General features: G+C 38.9%; 1 protein-coding gene across 1 annotated transcript; it reads left to right on the forward strand.

Annotated features, from left to right (window-relative positions):
• Positions 1–19,036: 19,036 nt before the first annotated feature.
• LOC131157027 (NAD(P)H-quinone oxidoreductase subunit S, chloroplastic) lies at positions 19,037–19,678 on the forward strand. Its single transcript, XM_058110864.1, has one exon. It carries the CDS (start codon positions 19,037–19,039, stop codon positions 19,454–19,456), a length of 420 nt encoding a protein of 139 aa, XP_057966847.1. The 3' UTR covers positions 19,457–19,678.
• Positions 19,679–19,992: the final 314 nt, after the last annotated feature.

The following is a 19,992-nucleotide window of genomic DNA, read 5'->3' on the forward strand; positions in this document are numbered from 1 at the left end:
GGCCTATAACCCTGATCCGGACTCAGGGAGCCCAACAACCTTACACAATGGTACAGTCGACTGTCACGCCACACGCTCCAAGAGTCCGTGTGGTTGCACTAACACCACTAGCAACGGTACCGTGCTCGACATCATAACCATCCAATAGGGTTTACCACCACATACCCGCAATCATTATGCGGTATTGGCATTTTATCATTCATATTTCACGTATTTCCACATTTCTTATTTTCATATTGTAGGATTAACATAACAATATTTTCATTTCACATATTCACATTTTAATATCAGTATTCTCAACACATTTCATCATTTAAATGATATTTTTTCAGTTCATAATTCATCTCATCTCATAATATCATATACATATCTTATTTCACAATTACTCAATATTTCTCAAAACACATTTCTATATTTCACCTTTCTTCATTTTCTCAGAGAATACATTTCTTGCACATTTCACTTTCATCATTTTCCCACATTTCAATTCTCATATTAAAACACATTTCAGTATCACATATTTCACAGGGTAAAACATTTAACTCAGTTTAAACATTTCTCAATAAAAATCACATGTCACACAAATTTCATCTGATATTTATATCATAATAAATTTCAAGTGAAATAACATACACCATTTCCACATATTTCTCAACCCATAATTTTCATAAAAAGACTGTTATAATTTATTCTCCTTACCTAACTTACTGAGAGTCTCGCTAGAATCCCAAATCCTACGCCCTTTGTGCCCGAAATTCAATTCTTGCAATTTGCATTTTCCCTAGATTAATTAACCTATTCTCCCAAAATAATACCCATCTAACCTTCCCTAAACTCTATATACCTCAAATTAATATTTAAACTACCATTTAATAGCCCCACTTAATTTTCTAAATTTTGCTTGTGGGTCCCAAAACTACACTCGCGGTACTCACCCGAACCCTAAATTTTAGAAATCTTACTTCAACCCCAAATGCTCAATATTTTAGTATTTTTAAATTAATGCGAATTAATTAAAAATAAACCCCTTAATAACCCCCATACCCCAAATTTGGGGTTTTGGCCCAACACCCCCACAAGAATTTCGTCCCGCTAAACTTGTAGAGAATCATCCCTAGATTCTCGTGATGGTGTCCGTTCGTCAATTAGGCTTATAATTTGCAAGAAATTAAAGAAAAATGAAAAATTGACTTATCCTAGGAGATACGTCTACGCCGCTCCTACCACCGATCCGCTCCGGTAGAATTGACAGCAGCGGAGAATGGAGTCTGACGATATCTTTCGACTTTCGATCGGGCAAAAATTCGCCACGAAATCGAGGAGAGAGGGAGAGAGAGAGGACCTGCGCGCAAGAAAAAGAAGAAAAGAAGAAGAAGAAGAAGAAGAAGAAGAAGAAAAAGAAAGAAGAAACAAATTGAAATTGAATCTCCTGAAACTTCTAGCAAGCTTAAGGAGGATAATAATAATAATAATAATAATAGTATATTTAATTAATATTAATAATAATATATTTTATTAATAAAATAAAAATAAATTTTAATTAATTTTTTTTCTTTTTTTTAAAATCCAATTAATTAATAAATAAATTATTATTTTTAAAATTTTTTAAATTTTTTTATTTGATTAATTAATTAATTTTTTTTGGGAATCACTCTATTAATCTTCTATAACCCTTTTTGAAGTTATTACATTCTCCCCTCCTTATAAAAATTTTGTCTTCGAAATTTATCATTCTCCTATTTCCCTTCCTTAGCGAAAACACTTCATATTTTTATTAATTACCCTCACTTATGGCGAAAGAATATCGTGGTTACAACGAGAGCTCTAGGAGATTACAACCATTCAAAATTCTCCCAAAACCAATCACGTTTCAAAACTAAAAACCCTATTTATCCTATGTTACACTATACAAATAAAAACTACACAATATTATTCTTTTTACTCTGACTGGCTCAACTCTAAACTCCACTAAATAAGTGCGGATATCTCTAGCGTATCTGATCTTCTAGTTCCCAAGAAGCTTAATGGCATGGTTGTGCCACAAAATTTTTACCAGTGGAATCTTCTTTGTGCATAGCTCCTGTTCTTTCCAGTTAAGAATCTGCATTGACACTTCCTCATAAGTTAAAGTGTCTCTTAACTCCAGTGCTTTATAGCTGATCACATAGGAGGGGTCTAGGACGTATTTCCTCAGTATAGAAACGTGGAATACGTCATGGATCCAAGATAGGACCGGTGGTAATGTCAAACGATAGGCAACCGGACCCACTCTTTTAAGAATCTCGAATGGTCCAATATACCTAGGACTCAACTTACCCTTCCTCTCGAACCTCATAACTCCCTTCATCGGTGCCACCTTCAGGAACACGTGATCTCCTGCGTCAAACTTCAATTATCACTGACGAGTATCAGTATAACTCTTCTACCGGCTCTGTGCTGTCCTGATCTTGTATCTGATGAGTCTGACTTTATCCTGAGTCTACTGTATCAGCTTTGGCCCCAATACCTGTCTCTCTCCAACCTCATTCCAGTACAACGAGGATCGGCACCTCCTGCCATAAAGCGCCTCATACGATGCCATCCCAATGTTAGCCTAGTAACTGTTGTTATACGCACACTCAACCAGTGGCAAATACTGCATCCAACGGCCTCCAAAGTCCAACACACATGCTCGCAGCATATCCTCCAAAATCTGTATCGTCCTCTCCGTCTACCCATCTGTCTGAGGATGAAAAGTTGTGCTGAACGACAATTGAGAACCCATGGCCCCTTGCAAACTCTTCCAAAAACGAGATGTGAACCGTGGGTCTCTATCTGAAACTATAGACACTGGGATGCCGTGGAGCCTAACTATCTCCTGGATGTATAACTCAGCCAATCTGTCCATGGAGTAGCTAACTCTGATCGGCAAAAAGTGGGCAATCTTTGTCAGTTGATCCACCACTACCCAAATAGCGTCCTGTCCATGCAATGCCGGCGGCAATTTTGAGACAAAATCCATCGCTATATGCTCCCACCTCCACTCAGGAATGTGAAGTGGCTGCAATAATCCCATCGGTCTCTGATGCTCAGCCTTCACTTGCTGAAATGTCAAACACTGATCCACATACTGGGCTATCTCCCTGTTCATGTTACTCCACCAGAAGGACTCTCGAAGATCCCTGTACACTTTAGTGCTACATGGATGTACAGTATACAGGGACCGATGCGCTTCCTCCAGAATAACCCTCTTGATCTCAAGATCAGCAGGAACACATAACCTGGTATGGAACCTTAAGGTTCCATCATCTGAAATGCTAAACTCTAGTTCCTGACCATCCTATACCTTTCCCATTAGCTCTACTAGTTTTGCATCATTCCTCTGAGCTGCTTTAATCTTCTCCCGTAAAGTCGGCTACAAAACCAAGTTAGCAATGAACACCTGGTGATCGCCTTCTACCAACTCCACACCGAGCTTCTCCAAATCCATCTGAATTGGATGTTGAATCTCCATTGCAGATACAGATGAATCCACTGATTTTCGGCTCAAAGCATCAGCAACCACATTAGCCTTTCCTGGGTGGTAGCTAATAGTGCAATCGTAATCCTTTATTAGCTCCAGCCATCTCCTCTGCCTCATGTTCAATTCCTTCTGTGTGAAGAAATACTTTAAACTCTTATGGTCAGTAAATATCTCACACTTATCCCCATATAAATAGTGCCTAAAAATCTTTAGTGCGTAAACAACCGTTGCCAACTCCAGATCATGGGTAGGGTAGTTCTTCTCATATTCTTTCAACTGTCGGGAGGCATAGGCTATCACTCTCCCCTGCTGCATCAATACACATCCAAGCCCTTTATGGAACGCATCATTGTAAATTACGAACCCCTCTTCTCCTGAAGGAATCGTTAACACAGGCGCAGTGATGAGTCACTACTTCAATTCCTAGAAGCTCTGTTCGCATTCATCAGACCACTCAAACTTCACTCCTTTCCTGATCAATCTGGTCAATGGGCCTGACAATCTAGAGAAGCCATCAACAAACCTGCGGTAGTACGCAACCAATCCTAGGAAACTCCTGATCTCATGCACGTTCTTTGGTCGTACCCAGCCTACTACCGCCTCAATCTTACTCGGATCAACAGAAATACCACCCCTGGATATAACGTGTCTAAGGAAGGTAACCTGTTCCAGCCAGAACTCGCACTTATTGAGTTTCGCATAAAGCTTCTTCTCTCGCAATACCTGAAGCACTATACTCAGATGCTCCTTATGCTCCTCTAGGCTCTTCGAATACACCAGTATATCATCAATAAATACTACCACAAACTGATCCAAGTACCGGTGAAAGACCCTATTCATCAGATCCACAAACACTACAGGAGCATTAGTCAACCCAAACGGCATAACTAGAAATTCATAGTGACCATACCGTGTTCTGAATGCCGTCTTCAGAACATCTTTCGCCCTGACTTTCACCTGATGGTACCTGGAGCGTAAATCTATCTTTGAAAAGATCTGTGTCCTCTGTAACTAGTCAAACAAATCATCAATATGCGAGAGCAGGTATTTATTCTTGATAGTTATTTTGTTTATTTCTCGATAGTCGATGCACAACCTCATCGAGCCATCATTCTTCCTCACAAATAAAACCTGTGCTCCCCAAGGTGACACACTAGGCCGAATGAACCCCTTATCTAACAGTTCGTGTAACTGCTATTTCAATTCTTTCAGCTTTGTCGATGCCATTCTATATGGTGCCTTCGAAATCGGCATTGTCCCTGGAACCAGATCAATAACGAACTCTACCTCACGATTAGGAGGTAGTCCCGAAAAATCCTCGGGGAATACATCAGGAAAACCCTTCACCACTGGAATATCCTCCACCCTTAGTTCCCCTTCTGATACAGCCTTCACGCAGGCTAAATATCCCTAACAACCTTCTGATAGCAATCCACGTGCCTGAAAAGCGGATAGTAACTGAGGCGGGGTGCGCACACGTGATCCCACGAATCTGTACTCTTGTCCCTCTAGAGGTCTGAATATTACCACTCTCTGATGGCAATCAATGCTAGCATAGTGGGCAGCTAGCCAATCCATACCCAAGATTATCTCAAACCCATGCATGTCTAAAACCACCAGATTAGCTAACAAAGACCTCCCTTGAATATCCACTGGATAGTCCCTAAGTACCTTTCTACATACCCCTACAGCCCTAGTCGGTGTAGCAACAGACAAACTAATTTCTAACTTTTGAGGCTCAACCCACACAATTTAACATAATCTCGGGCGATAAACGAATGCATCGCCCCAGAATCAAACAAAACAGTAGCTTTAAATGACAGTAGTGAAACCGTACTTATCACCACATCTCTCGCCGCCTCAGCATCTCCCGGCATCAGTGCATAAACTTGCTCCAGCGCATTATTCCTATGCTGTCCACCTCAAGGTGCCTGATAGCCTCCTCTGTATGGCCAAGGAGCAGCCGCTACCACTGGTGATGCCTGGCAGTTTCTCGCGATATGCCTAGGCTGGTGGCACTGATAGCAGACAACCTCTCTCGCTCGGCACTCTCCTAGGTGCCTTCTCCAACATCTGGAACAAGGAGGGGGTGTCTGTCTGCCCTGTACTACTTGATCTCCTCCTCCCTGTTGTCTTTCCACCCTGGTATCATATCTCCTCCACGGTCCTTGACTGGGCTCTGCCTGAAAATCAGAAGGCGTGGGCCTCTTCCTCTGGCTTTGGGCTGCTGCACCTCTCTGTATGCTGCTCTCAATCACCGCAGCTTTGTCCACTATCTCCGAGAAGGTCTGAGCTCGGAAACCTACCACCTGCTCATATAGGTTCTGCCTCAAGCCCTCCTCAAACTTCCTTGCCTTCCTCTCCTCATTTGGCACCATATACGAGGCGAACCAGGACAGCTCAACAAACCTCGTTGCGTACTGTTGCACCGTCATAGACCCCTGTGTCAGATATAGAAACTCCGATGCCTTTGTGCTCTTGACCGTAGCAGGAAAGTACCGCTCGAAGAAAATCTCCCTAAAGCAACTCCATGTCATCGCTATAGGATCCGATCTCTGCTCCTCCAGTACTCTCACTAACCTCCACCAGCGCTTTGCCTCCCCGGCCAATTTAAATGTGGCAAATAACACCCTCTTCTCGTTTGTATATAAGAGGACTGCCAATATGTCCTCTATGTCCTGAATCCAGTTCTCGGCTACCAGTGGGTTCGCTCCTCCAACAAAAGACAGAGGTCGCATATGTGTGAACTGCTCGATCGTGCAGCTCTATTCCCCCGAGCTCCTAGCCATATCAGCCATCACCTGCTGAGTGACGCTACGCAGCACTGCGTCAGGGTCTACAGCACCCATACTGGAAGGTCCTACTTCATCACCTCCTGCACTCGTGTTACTATTCCCCGAATCCATCCCACAAAGGATACAACTAATCTCAGCATACAATTACTATCACACAACTCATACCGCTATACCCCATAAATTATTATTCTATCCACATCCTTAATCCCCATTTAGGATTCATCCCTACCACTCAGAAACAAGACCCAGCGGTAGTATCCATGGTTTTCCTGAAATCGTCACCCTAGAAAAAACACAGAAACAACCCTGGTACTCCTGTCTCTAGGTCGCAAGATAGAACCCTAAATTCTAACCTCATCCTCAAACAACCACTAACTCATATTTCAATTTACCCATCTCCTATTTTCCTCAAAATCCATTCCTATACTCTTGTATTGTATTCCGTTGTCTACTAAAGTCTACAGAACCTAGCAACCTAGGCTCTGATACCAAACTGTGACGCCCCGATTTTCGTACAATTTTTTTTTCAATAATAAATAAATAATCACACGTCATCCATAACACCCACAAATCGGCCACGTCAACAACCCTACTATCATTCATACGACCCAACCTGTATTGGGTACCGGGTAAAAAGTTATTTTATTATACAACCTAACAGCGGAAGACAATATATACATATCAGTCAGAATACAATACCCAGAGTATCAACATACATACAAATATTTACACTACCTTCCCATACTAAAAAAAACAACTCAACTCTAGGGGAATTACATCTCCCTTAGTCCAAAAACTCACATTGTGTATCAGGGTCTCAGCTCCCTACTATCACAGAGTTCTCTATACCCCATAAATTATTTACAATGTGTGGCCATATGAGTTCAATTATAATCATATAATATACAACACAAGCTTTTATAAGCTTTAAAATCATTTCTCAAATTCAATAATTTTCAACACATATTTACCGCGAAGTTCCTGAGAATAGGGAAGATTACCCACCCATACAGGTAGCTTCGCTCTGCCCTAACACGTTATGCAGCCGGGTATAGCCACATCTGATACCTATCAGGGCACTCAACTTACTCAGTAAGCCCTCAGGCGGAGAGTTTTACTTCGCCTTAATTATTTATATTATTAATTCACACGGTTCCATTTCTCAATTTTATCATTCTTTCACTTTCCATTTTCATTTTACTTTCTGGCTCATGAGTATCCTTGGTATCAAATACCAACATCGCATCTGTCACTCATGGCCACCCTGAAGATCTTTCTATCCACTCCATGCTTCCCCCCATGGTCAAGGTTGTGCAGCCCGAAGGTTAGATCTAACCGCGGTTGGCTGACCCGATTAGATCAAATATCATATCACATATTGCATTTGTAGTATGACTGGCCGGCCTATAACCCTGATCCGGACTCAGGGGGCCCAACAACCCTACACAATGGCACAGTCGACTGTCATGCCACACGCTCCAAGAGTCCATGTGGTTGCATTAACACCATTAGCAACGGTACCGTGCTGAACATCATAACCATCCAACAGGATTTACCATCACATACCCGCAATCATTATGCGGTATTGGCATTTTATCATTCATATTTCACGTATTTCCACATTTCTCATTTTCATATTGTAGAATTAACATTGCAATATTTTCATTTCACATATTCACATTTCAATATCAGTATTCTCAACACATTTCCATCATTTAAATGATATTTTTTCAGTTCATAATTCATCTCATCTCATAATATCATATACATATCTTATTTCACGATTACTCTATATTTCTAAAAATACATTTCCATATTTCACCTTTCTTCATTTTCTCAGAGAATACATTTCTTGCACATTTCACTTTCATCATTTTGCCACATTTCAATTCTCATATTAAAACACATTTCAATATCACATATTTCACAGGGTAAATCATCTAACTCGGTTTAAACATTTCTCAATATAAATCATATGCCACAAAAATTTCATCTGATATTTATATCATAATAAATTTCAAGTAAAATAACATACGCCATTTCCACATATTTCTCAACTCATAATTTTCATAAAAAGACTGTTATAATTTATTTCCCTTACCTAACTTATTGAGAGTCTCGCTAGAATCCCAAATCCTACGCTCATGGCGCCTGAAATTCAACTCCTGCCATTTGCATTTTCCCTAAATTAATTAACCTATTTTCTCAAAATAATACCCATCTAACCTTCCCTATGCTCTATATACCTCAAATTAATATTTAAACTAACATTTAACAGCCCCACTTAATTTTATAAATTTTGCTTGTAGGTCCCAAAATTATACCCGCGACGCTCACTCGGACTCTAAATTCCAGAAATCCTACTTCAGCCTCAAATGCTCAATATTTTAGCATTTTTAAATTACGTTGTAGTAGTCCCCAGTTTCTTGTTGGTATTTCATGTATATGTACTCAGTGTACGAGTTTGTGAATGAGAGATGACAAATTTCGAGGACAAAATTTTTGTAAGGAGGGGAGATTGTAAGAACCCAAACCATGAAAACTGGGTTTAAATAAATAAGAGAGGGGCAAATTGGGAAATTGGTAGATTTCGTCGACGAGGTCAGATTTCGTCGAAAAGGCCTTTGTTCTTCTCGTTGCCAAAATTCAGAGACTCATCGACGAGGAGAAGCCGAGGAGTCTCGAAAAAACCGGCTATCTCAGATTCGTCAACGAGGCCATCGATTCATCGATGAAGTCAGTGAAAGATTCGTCGACGAAGGCACCATTTCGTCAACGAATTCTCCCAGGTCAAAGGGCTATAAAAGGAAATTTTCATTACTTCTTCATTAAGTAACTTCAAAGATATATCTCTCTCTCTCTAAAACTCTCCCTACACTCCTTCTCTCTAGATTTCTTCGCCGATCGTTGATGGAATCAAAAATTTGAAGTTATCATGAGGATCGTGGAAGGATTCTCTACGATTTTTATGGATCAGAATCTCTTTTCGAAGATTTTTGGGTTTCGGCGAAAAATCGAGGTAAGGCTCGATTTTCAATTCTGATCTGGTAGTTTTGTAGGTAATGGTTTTGTGAACATATTTTGTAATGTGATTTGTAGGTTTTGGAACTCGGTTCGTTGTTTAGGGGCCTTAGAGTTCGGGATTTACCATTCGAGGAAAAGGTAAGGGGAAACTATGTTATATTGGTTATTTTTGAAATCGGACTCGATGAAATTGTGGTTCATGGCCTTGTGTGTGTTTTGGCTACTCATTTGGGGGGATCTAACAGGAAAAACTATGGGTTTTTCATTATTACAGTTTTGGGAAAAAGGGGGCGACAGGCTGCATCCCTGGTTTTGTTGAAAACTGTGGGTATATGTTGATTTATACTGTGATATTGAGATGGTCGTGCCTTGACTTGTTTAAACTGTATTTGTTTGGAAAACCATGATTTAGATTACCAAATGGGTGTGGTTTGTTTGGTTATATAAGCATGCATATGTTGTATTTTGGTGAAATAGGAACGGGTTCCGAATTGTTCCAAGTTTGAAAATACGGCCTTTGCCGAAGAGTACGCAATACCACTAGATTGGCCGGCTTTCGAGCCGAAGGGTGTACGAACATCAGATCTGCACCGGTTCAATGTTGATGCAATGCCAGGTTACCGGAGGCACCGACATTTGCCGAAGGGTGTGAAATACCACTAGACTGCTGGCATTGGCTGAAGGATGTGAAATACCACCAGATCACCAGTTTTTACCGAAGGGTATGAAATACCACTAGATAGTCCGGCTTCAAACCGAAGGGTGTGACAACACCAGATTGTATTGCTTGGTTTGTGAAAATACTGGAACTGTGTTGATTGTTTTGACTATTGATTCATGCATGTTAGTGTATCATGATAACACTCAAATGCCACACACCGATATAACATGTATTCTTCCTTACTGAGAGGTGTCTCACCCTTGCTGTACGTACATTTTTACAGGTCCTTTAGGTAACCGGAACTAGCGTCCTAGTGTTGGGAGCATAGTGGCCGGTGTACCGCATTTAGCGCTAGGTAAGTGCTAGGACTGTAGTTTTGGTGGGTTGCCGTTTTGGGATGTGTTGAGCACCTGTTGGTACTTTTTGATAGAGCGTTGTGTCTGCTCTTGTATATGGTACTGCATATGTATGTATGGTTTTTTTGCTGTGTATATGATTGTGTTTGGATGTGTTTAGGGTGCCTGGGAACCCCACGGGGTCGGACCCTCATCCTTTGTACTATATCTGTGATGATTTGTATGATACAGGGACAGGTTAGGTTACATTTTCACCCCTGGGTCCCATTTCGGGGTTCAGGGCATAACATATTGTCTACCTGATGATACAACCTACCTTGCAAGAAAGAATTAAAGCTACCCAGAGAAATGATGCAGAATTGTTTGAGTTGATAAAGAAAGTGCAGGACAGGAAAAGGGAGGAGTTCAGTATATTAGATGATGGAGCCTTATGGTTCATACCAGATTGTGTGTGCCTGCAAATGCTGAGATTAAAAGGGCTATCTTAGAGGAGGCACACAGAGCCCTACACACAGTTCATCCTGGCAGTACTAAGTTGTATCGAGATCTCCAAGAATCTTTCTGGTGGAGCGGTATGAAGAGAGAGATAGCGAAATTCGTGGAGTAGTGTTTGACATGCCAGTAGGTAAAGGTTGGGCACCAAAGGTCGGCACGACAGTTGCAGGCCCTCCACATCCCTGATTGGAAGTGGGACCATATAGCTATGGATTTTGTCACATGATTACCTCCGGCGTTGTATGGTCAAAACGCTATTTGGGTGGCTATAGACCAGCTGACAAAGACTGTCCGTTTTCTACCTATTAAAGTTAACTACCCTATGAACAAATTGGCAAAGTTATATATTCAGGAGATAGTTTGACCCCGTGGAGTGCTAGTATCTATAGTTTCAGACCGAGACCCTCATTTCACGTCCCGATTTTGGAGGAATTTGCAGGAAACTTTGGGGTCTCAATTATCATTCAGTACAGTTTTTCATCCTTAAATTGAGGGCCAGACAGAGAGGACGATTCAGATACTTGAGGATATGCTACGAGCTTGTGTGCTGGATTTGGGGGGTGGTTGGACCCAGTATATGCCGCTGGTTGAGTTTGCCTATAATAACAGCTATTAGGCCAGCATTGGGATGACACCTTATGAGGCGTTATATGGTAAGGGGTGCCGATCTTCATTGTACTGGGATGAAATGGGCGAGAGGTGAGTTTTGGGACCAAAATTAGTGTAGCAGGCGTATGATAAAGTCTCACTAATTAAAGACCGAATCAGTGCAGCTCAGAGTCGGCAGAAAAGCTACGCAGATACTTGTCGCCAAAAATTAGAATTTGATGTAGAAGATCAGGTGTTTTTGAAAGTAGTATCGCTGAAAGGAATTATAAGGTTTGGGGGGAAGGGTAAGTTGAGCCCTAGGTTTATTGGCTCATTTGAGATATTAGAGAGAGTGGGTACAGTGGCTTTCATGTTAGATTTACCGCTAGCTCTATTTATAATACATGATGTAATTTATATTTTCATGTTAAGGAAATACGTCCCAGATCTCTTCCACGTGATTAGCTACGAGGAGATAAAGCTAGATAGAGCTCAAAGACACACTAGCATATGAGGAGACACTAGTGCAGATCTTAGATAGAAAAGATCCGAAATTGCGTACTAAGAGAATTCCACTAATAAAAGTTTTGTGGAGAAATCAAACAGTGGAGGAGGCTTCATGGGAGCTAGAGGAGGAGATACAACAGAAGTACCCACAACTGTTTGGTGGGGATTAGTAGTAGTCAAGAGTGATAATTTGGAGAAAATCAGTATTACTTATTTCAGTGCAGAGTAATTAAAGTATGAATGTATATTAGATTATAGGATAGATAGTGTTTTGGTTTTAGGAGAATTTTCTTTTATGTATATATTTGTAATCTTCCAGAACCCTAAATGTAACCATGGTATTTCTTCGCCACAAGTGAGGGTAATTAATAAAATAAGTTGCCAATTTTTCCTTAGAGGATGGCATATAGCATAGATAGTAAATTTCGAGGAAGAAATTTTATAAGGAGGGGAGAATGTAACGACCCAAAAAATAAAATTATAAAAGAAAATGAGAAAAATATATTTTTGACCGAACCAGGAGAAAACTGGCAATGGTTTTCTGAAGGAGTTAGAAAATCGGCGACGGTTTTGGAAAGTTAAACGCGGCCTGGTAAAGGTAAAACGGTAAATTAAGGGGCTAGTTAATAGAAAACTGGCAATGGTTTTCTGGCCAGTGCTGAAAGTTATAAAGAATCGAAAGCTTCATTTTTAAAACAAAATCAAATTCTATCTCTTTCATCTCTCAAACTCACGAACCTCTCTCACTTCTCTCTACAATTTCTGCTCCGTTAAACCTCGTTTCAACGATCAGGAACCACCACTGGGTTCTTGGGAGGATTCTCTATAACGTAGGCGGAGCAGAATTTCAGTTTAGGGTTTTAGGGTACCATCCCAAAACTGAGGTAAGGGTGTTATTTGAGTATTTATGTAGTGACCTGAAGAATAATAACATTTTAATAATAAAAGGGAGAGAAAATAAATACAGAAGCAAAAGGAGGCCATAGAGTTCGTCGACGAACACAGGGTCTCGTCGACGAAGGTCTTCAGAATTTCGTCGACGAACACAGGGCTTTGTCGACGAGAAAATACCGAGAGGGGTTCTGAGGCAGCCTGAATTTCATCCACGAATACAGGGTCTCGTCGATGAAATTTGTGAAGAACTCTTTGACGAAGAACGGGCTCGTCGACGAAATCCCCTGGTTTATATATATACGGAATCTTGGAATTATTTCATTTTTAAGAAATCTCTCTCTCTCCTCTCTCTCTCTCTATGACTCTCTTTCCCTTCTCTCTTCGTTTCCGACCCCACCAATCACCGGATTGACGATCCGAAGCTACCACGACGCTCCTGATGGAATTCTCTACAAGTTTGCCGGAGCGGATCGTCAAGAAAATGAAGTTGGATTTCATCCCAAATTCAGGGTAAGGTCTTTTATCTAGTTTTTGGCCTTATGATAGTTATAAGAAATGACGTAGGCGATGAAATACTGATGTTTTGTTCTGGGGGATTGCTTTTTCAGGATGTTGGATTAGGAATCCTGCGGGTATAGAGCCAGATTTTTATAGGGGCTTTTCAAAGTTGAGGTAAAGGAAATATGCTATGCTAGGAATTTTTTTAAAGTTATTAGAGAATTTATAAACATATATTCATATCAGTTTATTATATAGTTTATACAGAATATGAGTTAAATGCTTGTGTGGACTGAGTAGATTTTCATGAGATAAAGAATTTATATAGTCTTGTGATGTTTCATACTATACTGAATACACAGTTATTGACAGTACATACAATTTACATAATTTTTGCAGTATATGGGTTTACACAGAATATATAAATATAGATTTATATTCACAGAGAAATGTACATGCTTATACAGCTTTTATATGAATGGTTTCATGAAACAGATATATACATATATCCATATACATGTATACAGATACTCATAATAGTATATATATATATATATATACAGTGTTATAGCATGCCACATTTTCCTATTACCATAACATACAGAACATACAGACAGAGTACATATTTAAAATACATAGATAGATATACAAAGGTAACATCAAGATGCTACAGACACAGTACACAGAAAGATAGAGTTATGGTAATTTTGGAAACATGATGAAAACGGTAACAGAGTATATATGTATATATGTATATGGTATCAGATCCCTGAGGAAAGATACACAGATAGATACAGATTATAGAGCATGGTACCGTTGCTAGATACAGATAGAGTGCAACCACATATCTCGAATAGTATGTGGGTGCCGTTAGCCGTGCTCGGAGAGTATGCAGCTCCCCAATACACTAGGTTGAGGGGGCCAATTTGACGAGGTAGTAGCCAGTCCCAAGCTTAGGAGAGGATGCAGTTTGGCCGGGCTAAGGTAGTGTAAAGTATGATGACTTATCTGGAGGGCCGACCAAATAGAGTCCCGCCTACGGGCTGCACAACCCTGTCATGAGGGGTCAAATCATGACGTACAGAGTCCCAGGGAATAAATACAGTTATATCTATATGTATACAGTTTTACAGTATATGATGAGTATAGTATGATATTATCAGTATGAAAAGTAGAAAATACGGACAATACAGTACATTTTAAATTGAGAAAGAAAGATATGTTTTATAAAATATTTATTGCATTTCAGATCAGTTGCTATTTTTAAGTATTCTTAACTTAGTTGTCACACACTAGCAATAGCATATTTCCACTTACTGAGCATTGACTCACCCCATTACTTTAACATTTTTCAGGTGAGCTAGTGAGGCGAGCAGATCAGGCTCGCGAGTAGAGTGTAGCTCAGATCACCCTGGTTATAGGGTGAGTTTTTGTCAGAGTTGTATATCTTTTTGAGTAGATGATACTGGAGGGGCATTTTGTATGGTCTGTATATTCTAAAATCTGGTATTGTACAGTTTATGTATAAATGGTTTTATGATTTGTGTTTCCGCTGCGTAGGAATGTTTATTGTATATATATATTTAAAAAAAAATGATGAAAAATGATAAGAATTTTGAGGTCGTTACAATTTATGTGTTGTTTATCTGAATTATGGGATGCATAGGCCTAGAAATGTAAATATACATATAGTTTTGGGGTTGAACTAAGGAATTAGGAATTTGTGAAATACAGAGTTATGGTGTGAATGTTGCAAGCAGAAGTTAGAGTTTCGGTGGGCATTTTTCAGAAAATAGGGTAAGGATAATAATGCTTGTCTGGATTAATATTTTACAGATAAACAAGAATATGTGGGTTTGTAGAGATATGTGAATATTATAGTTATTCTAGAAAATTTAGTTGATTGAGAGGGATATATTCATATGTGTGTAATTTTAGGATTTGGAATTATGAATGCCGCAGAGGTGTGAGTTAGAAAATTAGTGAACAAGTTTAGGTAGTCAGGTAAGGGGAATACATGTTATGCCAGCTTTATTAGAAACTTTACCAATGAAGTATAGTATTTGATCACAAGCTTTTAGAGTATGATTATTGAATATATCAAAGCATGAAAATTATACAGTTTTACAGAGTATGCTTATAGAGTTTTTATTTAGTTGTGTAGCATGAGAAATACTAAATTATTATAGAAAATTTATACAGAGTTTCAAAATCATGTTTATATAGTTTTTATAGAAATACGTTATACAGATTTACAGAAACATAGTTATATAGTTTTTACAGAATTATGATATATAGCTTATACAATTTTATTTACAGAACTTCAATTATATAGAATATTACAGAATTACAGTTTATATGGTTATACAGAATTATGATATACACTATTTTACAAAATCATGTTTATACAGTATGTTATAGATTCATGATTACACAATGCATTACAGAACATGATTATATAGTGCTTTTATAACCATGATTATACAGTATTATGCAAAACCATGATTATACAGAATTATGCAGAACCATTATTATACAAAATTTTATAGAACCATGATATACAGAATATACAGATATACAATTATTACAGCGTCATGGCTATACAGAAAATTACAAAATCATGGTTAATACAATTGATATAGAATCATGGTTAAGCAGATAGATGTTATATAGAGATATTATTATATAGTATCAGACCCTGATGGAACAGAGTAGTATACAGAACAGTATATAGAGCACGGTATCGTTACTATACAGAGTGCACCCATACGTCTTAGATAGAGTATGGTATTGCCGATTGTGCCCATAGGTAGAGTTGAGAGCTCCCTGACATCGAGACCAGGTGGAGCGGACCTTTCGTGCTATAGGCATCCAGATATGCATACAATTAGGCTAGCACTAGAGGGTCAACTAGTGTTTAGCCCCTCCTACGGGCCGCACAACCCTGTCATGAGGGGTTAAATCATGACATACAGCCATCTAGGGAAGTTTTCAGAGTTATATATGTATTTATAGTATTCACAGGAAACAAAGATAATTTATCTTTGACCGGCCGGGTTTGGGCGGGTCACTAACGGGCTGGGTCATTAACGGGTTGATGTTAAACGGATCACACACATGCCAATCCTAACTCACCCGTTTAATAAATGGGCGGGTAACGGGTCACTCGTTTAAAAATATATAATTTTTTATTTAAAAAATTTTTATAATCTCATATAAAATGACATTTTTTTAAAAAAAATTTGCATTTTATTTATTTATTTATAAATAAAAAGAACATAAAATGCAAAAAACAATACATCCCTTTGCAGGAGAGTCGGAGATGACGACTGGCAACCTGGCAGATCCGGCACGCTAGAGGAGAGGAAAGACTGCCGGATTGGAGAGGAGAGGTCTGCCAGACTGGAGAGGAGAGCTGGAGAGGATCTGAGAGACAGAGAGAGTGAGAGCTGAGAGATGAGACTGAGAGCCGAGAGCCAAGAGGTCAGAGATGACCCAGACAGCCAGATGAGGAGACTGGAGAGGAGACTGGAGCGGAGAGGCACGGCGCGGGTTAGGATTAGGTTTTTTTTTTTTTTTTATGTGTGTGATTGTGTTTGTGAAGAGTGAACCGTGACTCCGTGAGGTGTGAGTTGCGTAAAGGCTTGAAGTTTGAAGTGAAGGGGGGCTGAAGCTGAAGCCGTGAAGCGTGAGAACTGAGAAGCACACAACTGAACTAAAGCATATTGAATTAGCTTAACCCGCCCAAACCCACTTAACTCGTTTATAAACAGGTTGACCCGTGACCCGCCCAATTATTAAATGGGTTAGCTTTCTTAAACCCGGACCCATTTTAAACGGGCGGGTCCGGGTGACCCAACGGGTTATGACCCGTTTTGCCAGGCCTAGTAGCCAGTATTCGCAACCAATCTATGTTCACAAATAAATTGTATCCATGACCAGCCAATATTCACAAACAGTCAGTTTTTATTACTAAACAATATTCACCAGAGCCAGTATTCGCAACCAGTTAAATTATGAAAATTATATTCATGCCACACAATTTTTCCCATATATAATATATATCAAAAATCAGTATTTTCCAAATGCCTAACTGTTTAGAAAATCATACCTAAGTATATAAATTTGTATAATTAAATTTAACCGTTTCAAATTTAGTAAAACTTGTTATAATTAATTCCCCTTACCTGATTCCTGAAAAGCGTGCTAAAATTCTAACTACGTCCGAGGCGTTCAAAACTCCAAACCCTGAAATTACATTATCCTCAATAAAATTAACTCAAACCTAGTATAAAAATCATTTACTACCTTTCCTAGGCTGGCATACTACAAATACACACATAAATCCTAAAATATCCCATTTACCTTGATTTTGGGATGGTGCCCCCAAACCCCAAATCAGTAATGTGATTCAATTAAATTGTAGAGAATCTCTTCGGGATCATCGTGGCAGCTTCTGATTGTCGAAACGGGGTAAAACGGAGCCGGATCGTAGGAAAGAAGGAGGGAGGGCCAAATGTAGAGAGAGAAAATGAGAGAGGGTGATTTTCTTGTTGGAATTCTGATCTCAGCGTATTTATAGACGGTTGACCGCATGGCTTCGTCGACGAAGCCGTGAATTCGTCGATGAATCTCAAAAATATCTAAAACCTCTCTCAGTAAATCTTCATCGATGAGACACGTGTCTTCTTCGACGGGCCAAAGAAGGATGTTCGTCGATGAATCCCCGCTGACCCCCTTCTAAAAATCCTTTTCCTTTTTCCTTTTTTCTTTTCCCTTTTTCCTTTATTTATTTCCCTTTTCTTTTATTTATTTTTATTTTATTTTCCGAGTTCGGATTACTACATGATATGTAAAGAAAATGCGATATAAAATTATTGTTTTTCCTTATTTTCAATGCTTTCAAATAAAACTATCAATTCAAACGACACAATAAAGTATAAGTGAGAAAATGAAACCATAAAGTACTACCGCACTTTATGTTCTATTTTGACAAGTAATTTATTCACATTACATTTAATAAGCTTAAGAGTTGAATATTTAATTTTTAAGTTGAGTGGAATTAATTCGAGAAAATTTAATGTGGTAATTTTTTGAAAGTATAAGAGTCCATATTGTTATTGTCCAAAAGAATATTATTATTGATAAAAATTTAGTTTTATACGTATTTTCTGTAATTATTTACTTTAAAAGAAGTAAATGAGTGCTCGAGAAAAATAAGCTAATATTTTTCTAATTTATTAAAAATTTTAATAAAAATAATATTTCTATAATTAAACATGTCTTTTAAAATCTTTAAAAAAATTATTTTATTCTATTAGCATTCTTATTTTTTTTTCTTTTTAAGTATTACGCATTATTTGTTTGTTATAGACAATCATTTTGTCAAACACTCAAGATCAATATGTTTCTTTTTCATTCATCTCTTCTCTCGATAAAAAGTTATATCAACTTCCTTTTAGATGCTCTTCCATATTAACCCGAATCAAAATAAATATAAATTCAAGAACTAAGTTTCATACTACCGTGCACAACATCAATGCATCTTTTAAATAAGAAAATACAAAGGGAGCAGGCAAACAATCCCCTCTCCCCCTCCTTTTTTTTTTTTTTCTTTGTTGTCATTGTGTTGGAAATGAGATCATCCAACAATATCCCATTTTGTGGCCAGCATTAAAAGTTGAGTTTTCTCTTCTGGGTTGGTAAATGCAAACTCATGGCTTCTTCCTTCACTCTCCCAAGCCTTCAATATCCTTTCCTCATCAAATCTCAGTTTCTAGGTCAAATCCACCTTCCAATTCACCTTCATAGATCATCTCCCACAATCCCCACCACACACTCCACCATTGGTTCAAGCCCCTGCGCCAACTTTGACCTCTTCAAGATCATGGAAGGCAGGGGACTCTGCAATGGAGAAGAAGGTCTTCAACAAGAGCTCAAGAGGAACATCTCAGAACAAAGTACACCACCACCAGCAACAGCAGCCAAAGACCAAGAAAACCCGAGTAGTCCCCCGGTCTTGCCCTGCAGCGTAGTACCAGAAAAGGCTTTCGAGAAGGAGCTGTTTGGGCTGACTGGTGGATTCCCCGGCGGCGAAAAGGGTCTGCAGCAGTTCATTGAGAAGAACCTCGCATAGAAGAAGAGGACTCCTAAGGGTTAATCCCAAATCTGCTTAATCTCTGCTTGGGAAAGAATCATTAATGCTGTACAATCTGAAGAAGACTAGAATTCTAGTTAATCAGGTTGAGTTATCTCTGGGTGTATGGGGTTGTCTGTCACACTTCCACAACCAAGAGACCATAAAACTCTCTTATTTGGATACTAATGGTTTGATTCACACCTACGCTGACTTGCTCAACCCATTTTGTATATTTATTCTGCACAAGTCTATCATGAAAATTAGGCAGCAAATAGCATCATTCAAAACAAATCACAACATGCATCAGCACAATTAACCCTTGTCTGCAGGAAAACCAAAACCAAAACCAAAGTACTTAGAATCATAGCAATTAACACTGACAAATCCAGTGACAAAATGATAGCATAAAATGTAAAGAGATTTCTTGATATCGATTAAAATTTAAAAACCTTATGGTCCCACAATATGGATGGATTTACCTCATGACACCAATATTCATCAAACAAAACTTGCAACATGTATGGTATATTTCC

The sequence above is a fragment of the Malania oleifera genome, chromosome 6 (assembly GCF_029873635.1).
Source record: "Malania oleifera isolate guangnan ecotype guangnan chromosome 6, ASM2987363v1, whole genome shotgun sequence".
In the NCBI taxonomy this organism is placed as follows: domain Eukaryota; kingdom Viridiplantae; phylum Streptophyta; class Magnoliopsida; order Santalales; family Ximeniaceae; genus Malania; species Malania oleifera.

Excerpts from the sequence above, each read along its gene's own strand:
- LOC131157027 (XM_058110864.1), top strand. The coding sequence starts at position 19,037 with ATGGCTTCTTCCTTCACTCTCCCAAGCCTTCAATATCCTTTCCTCATC.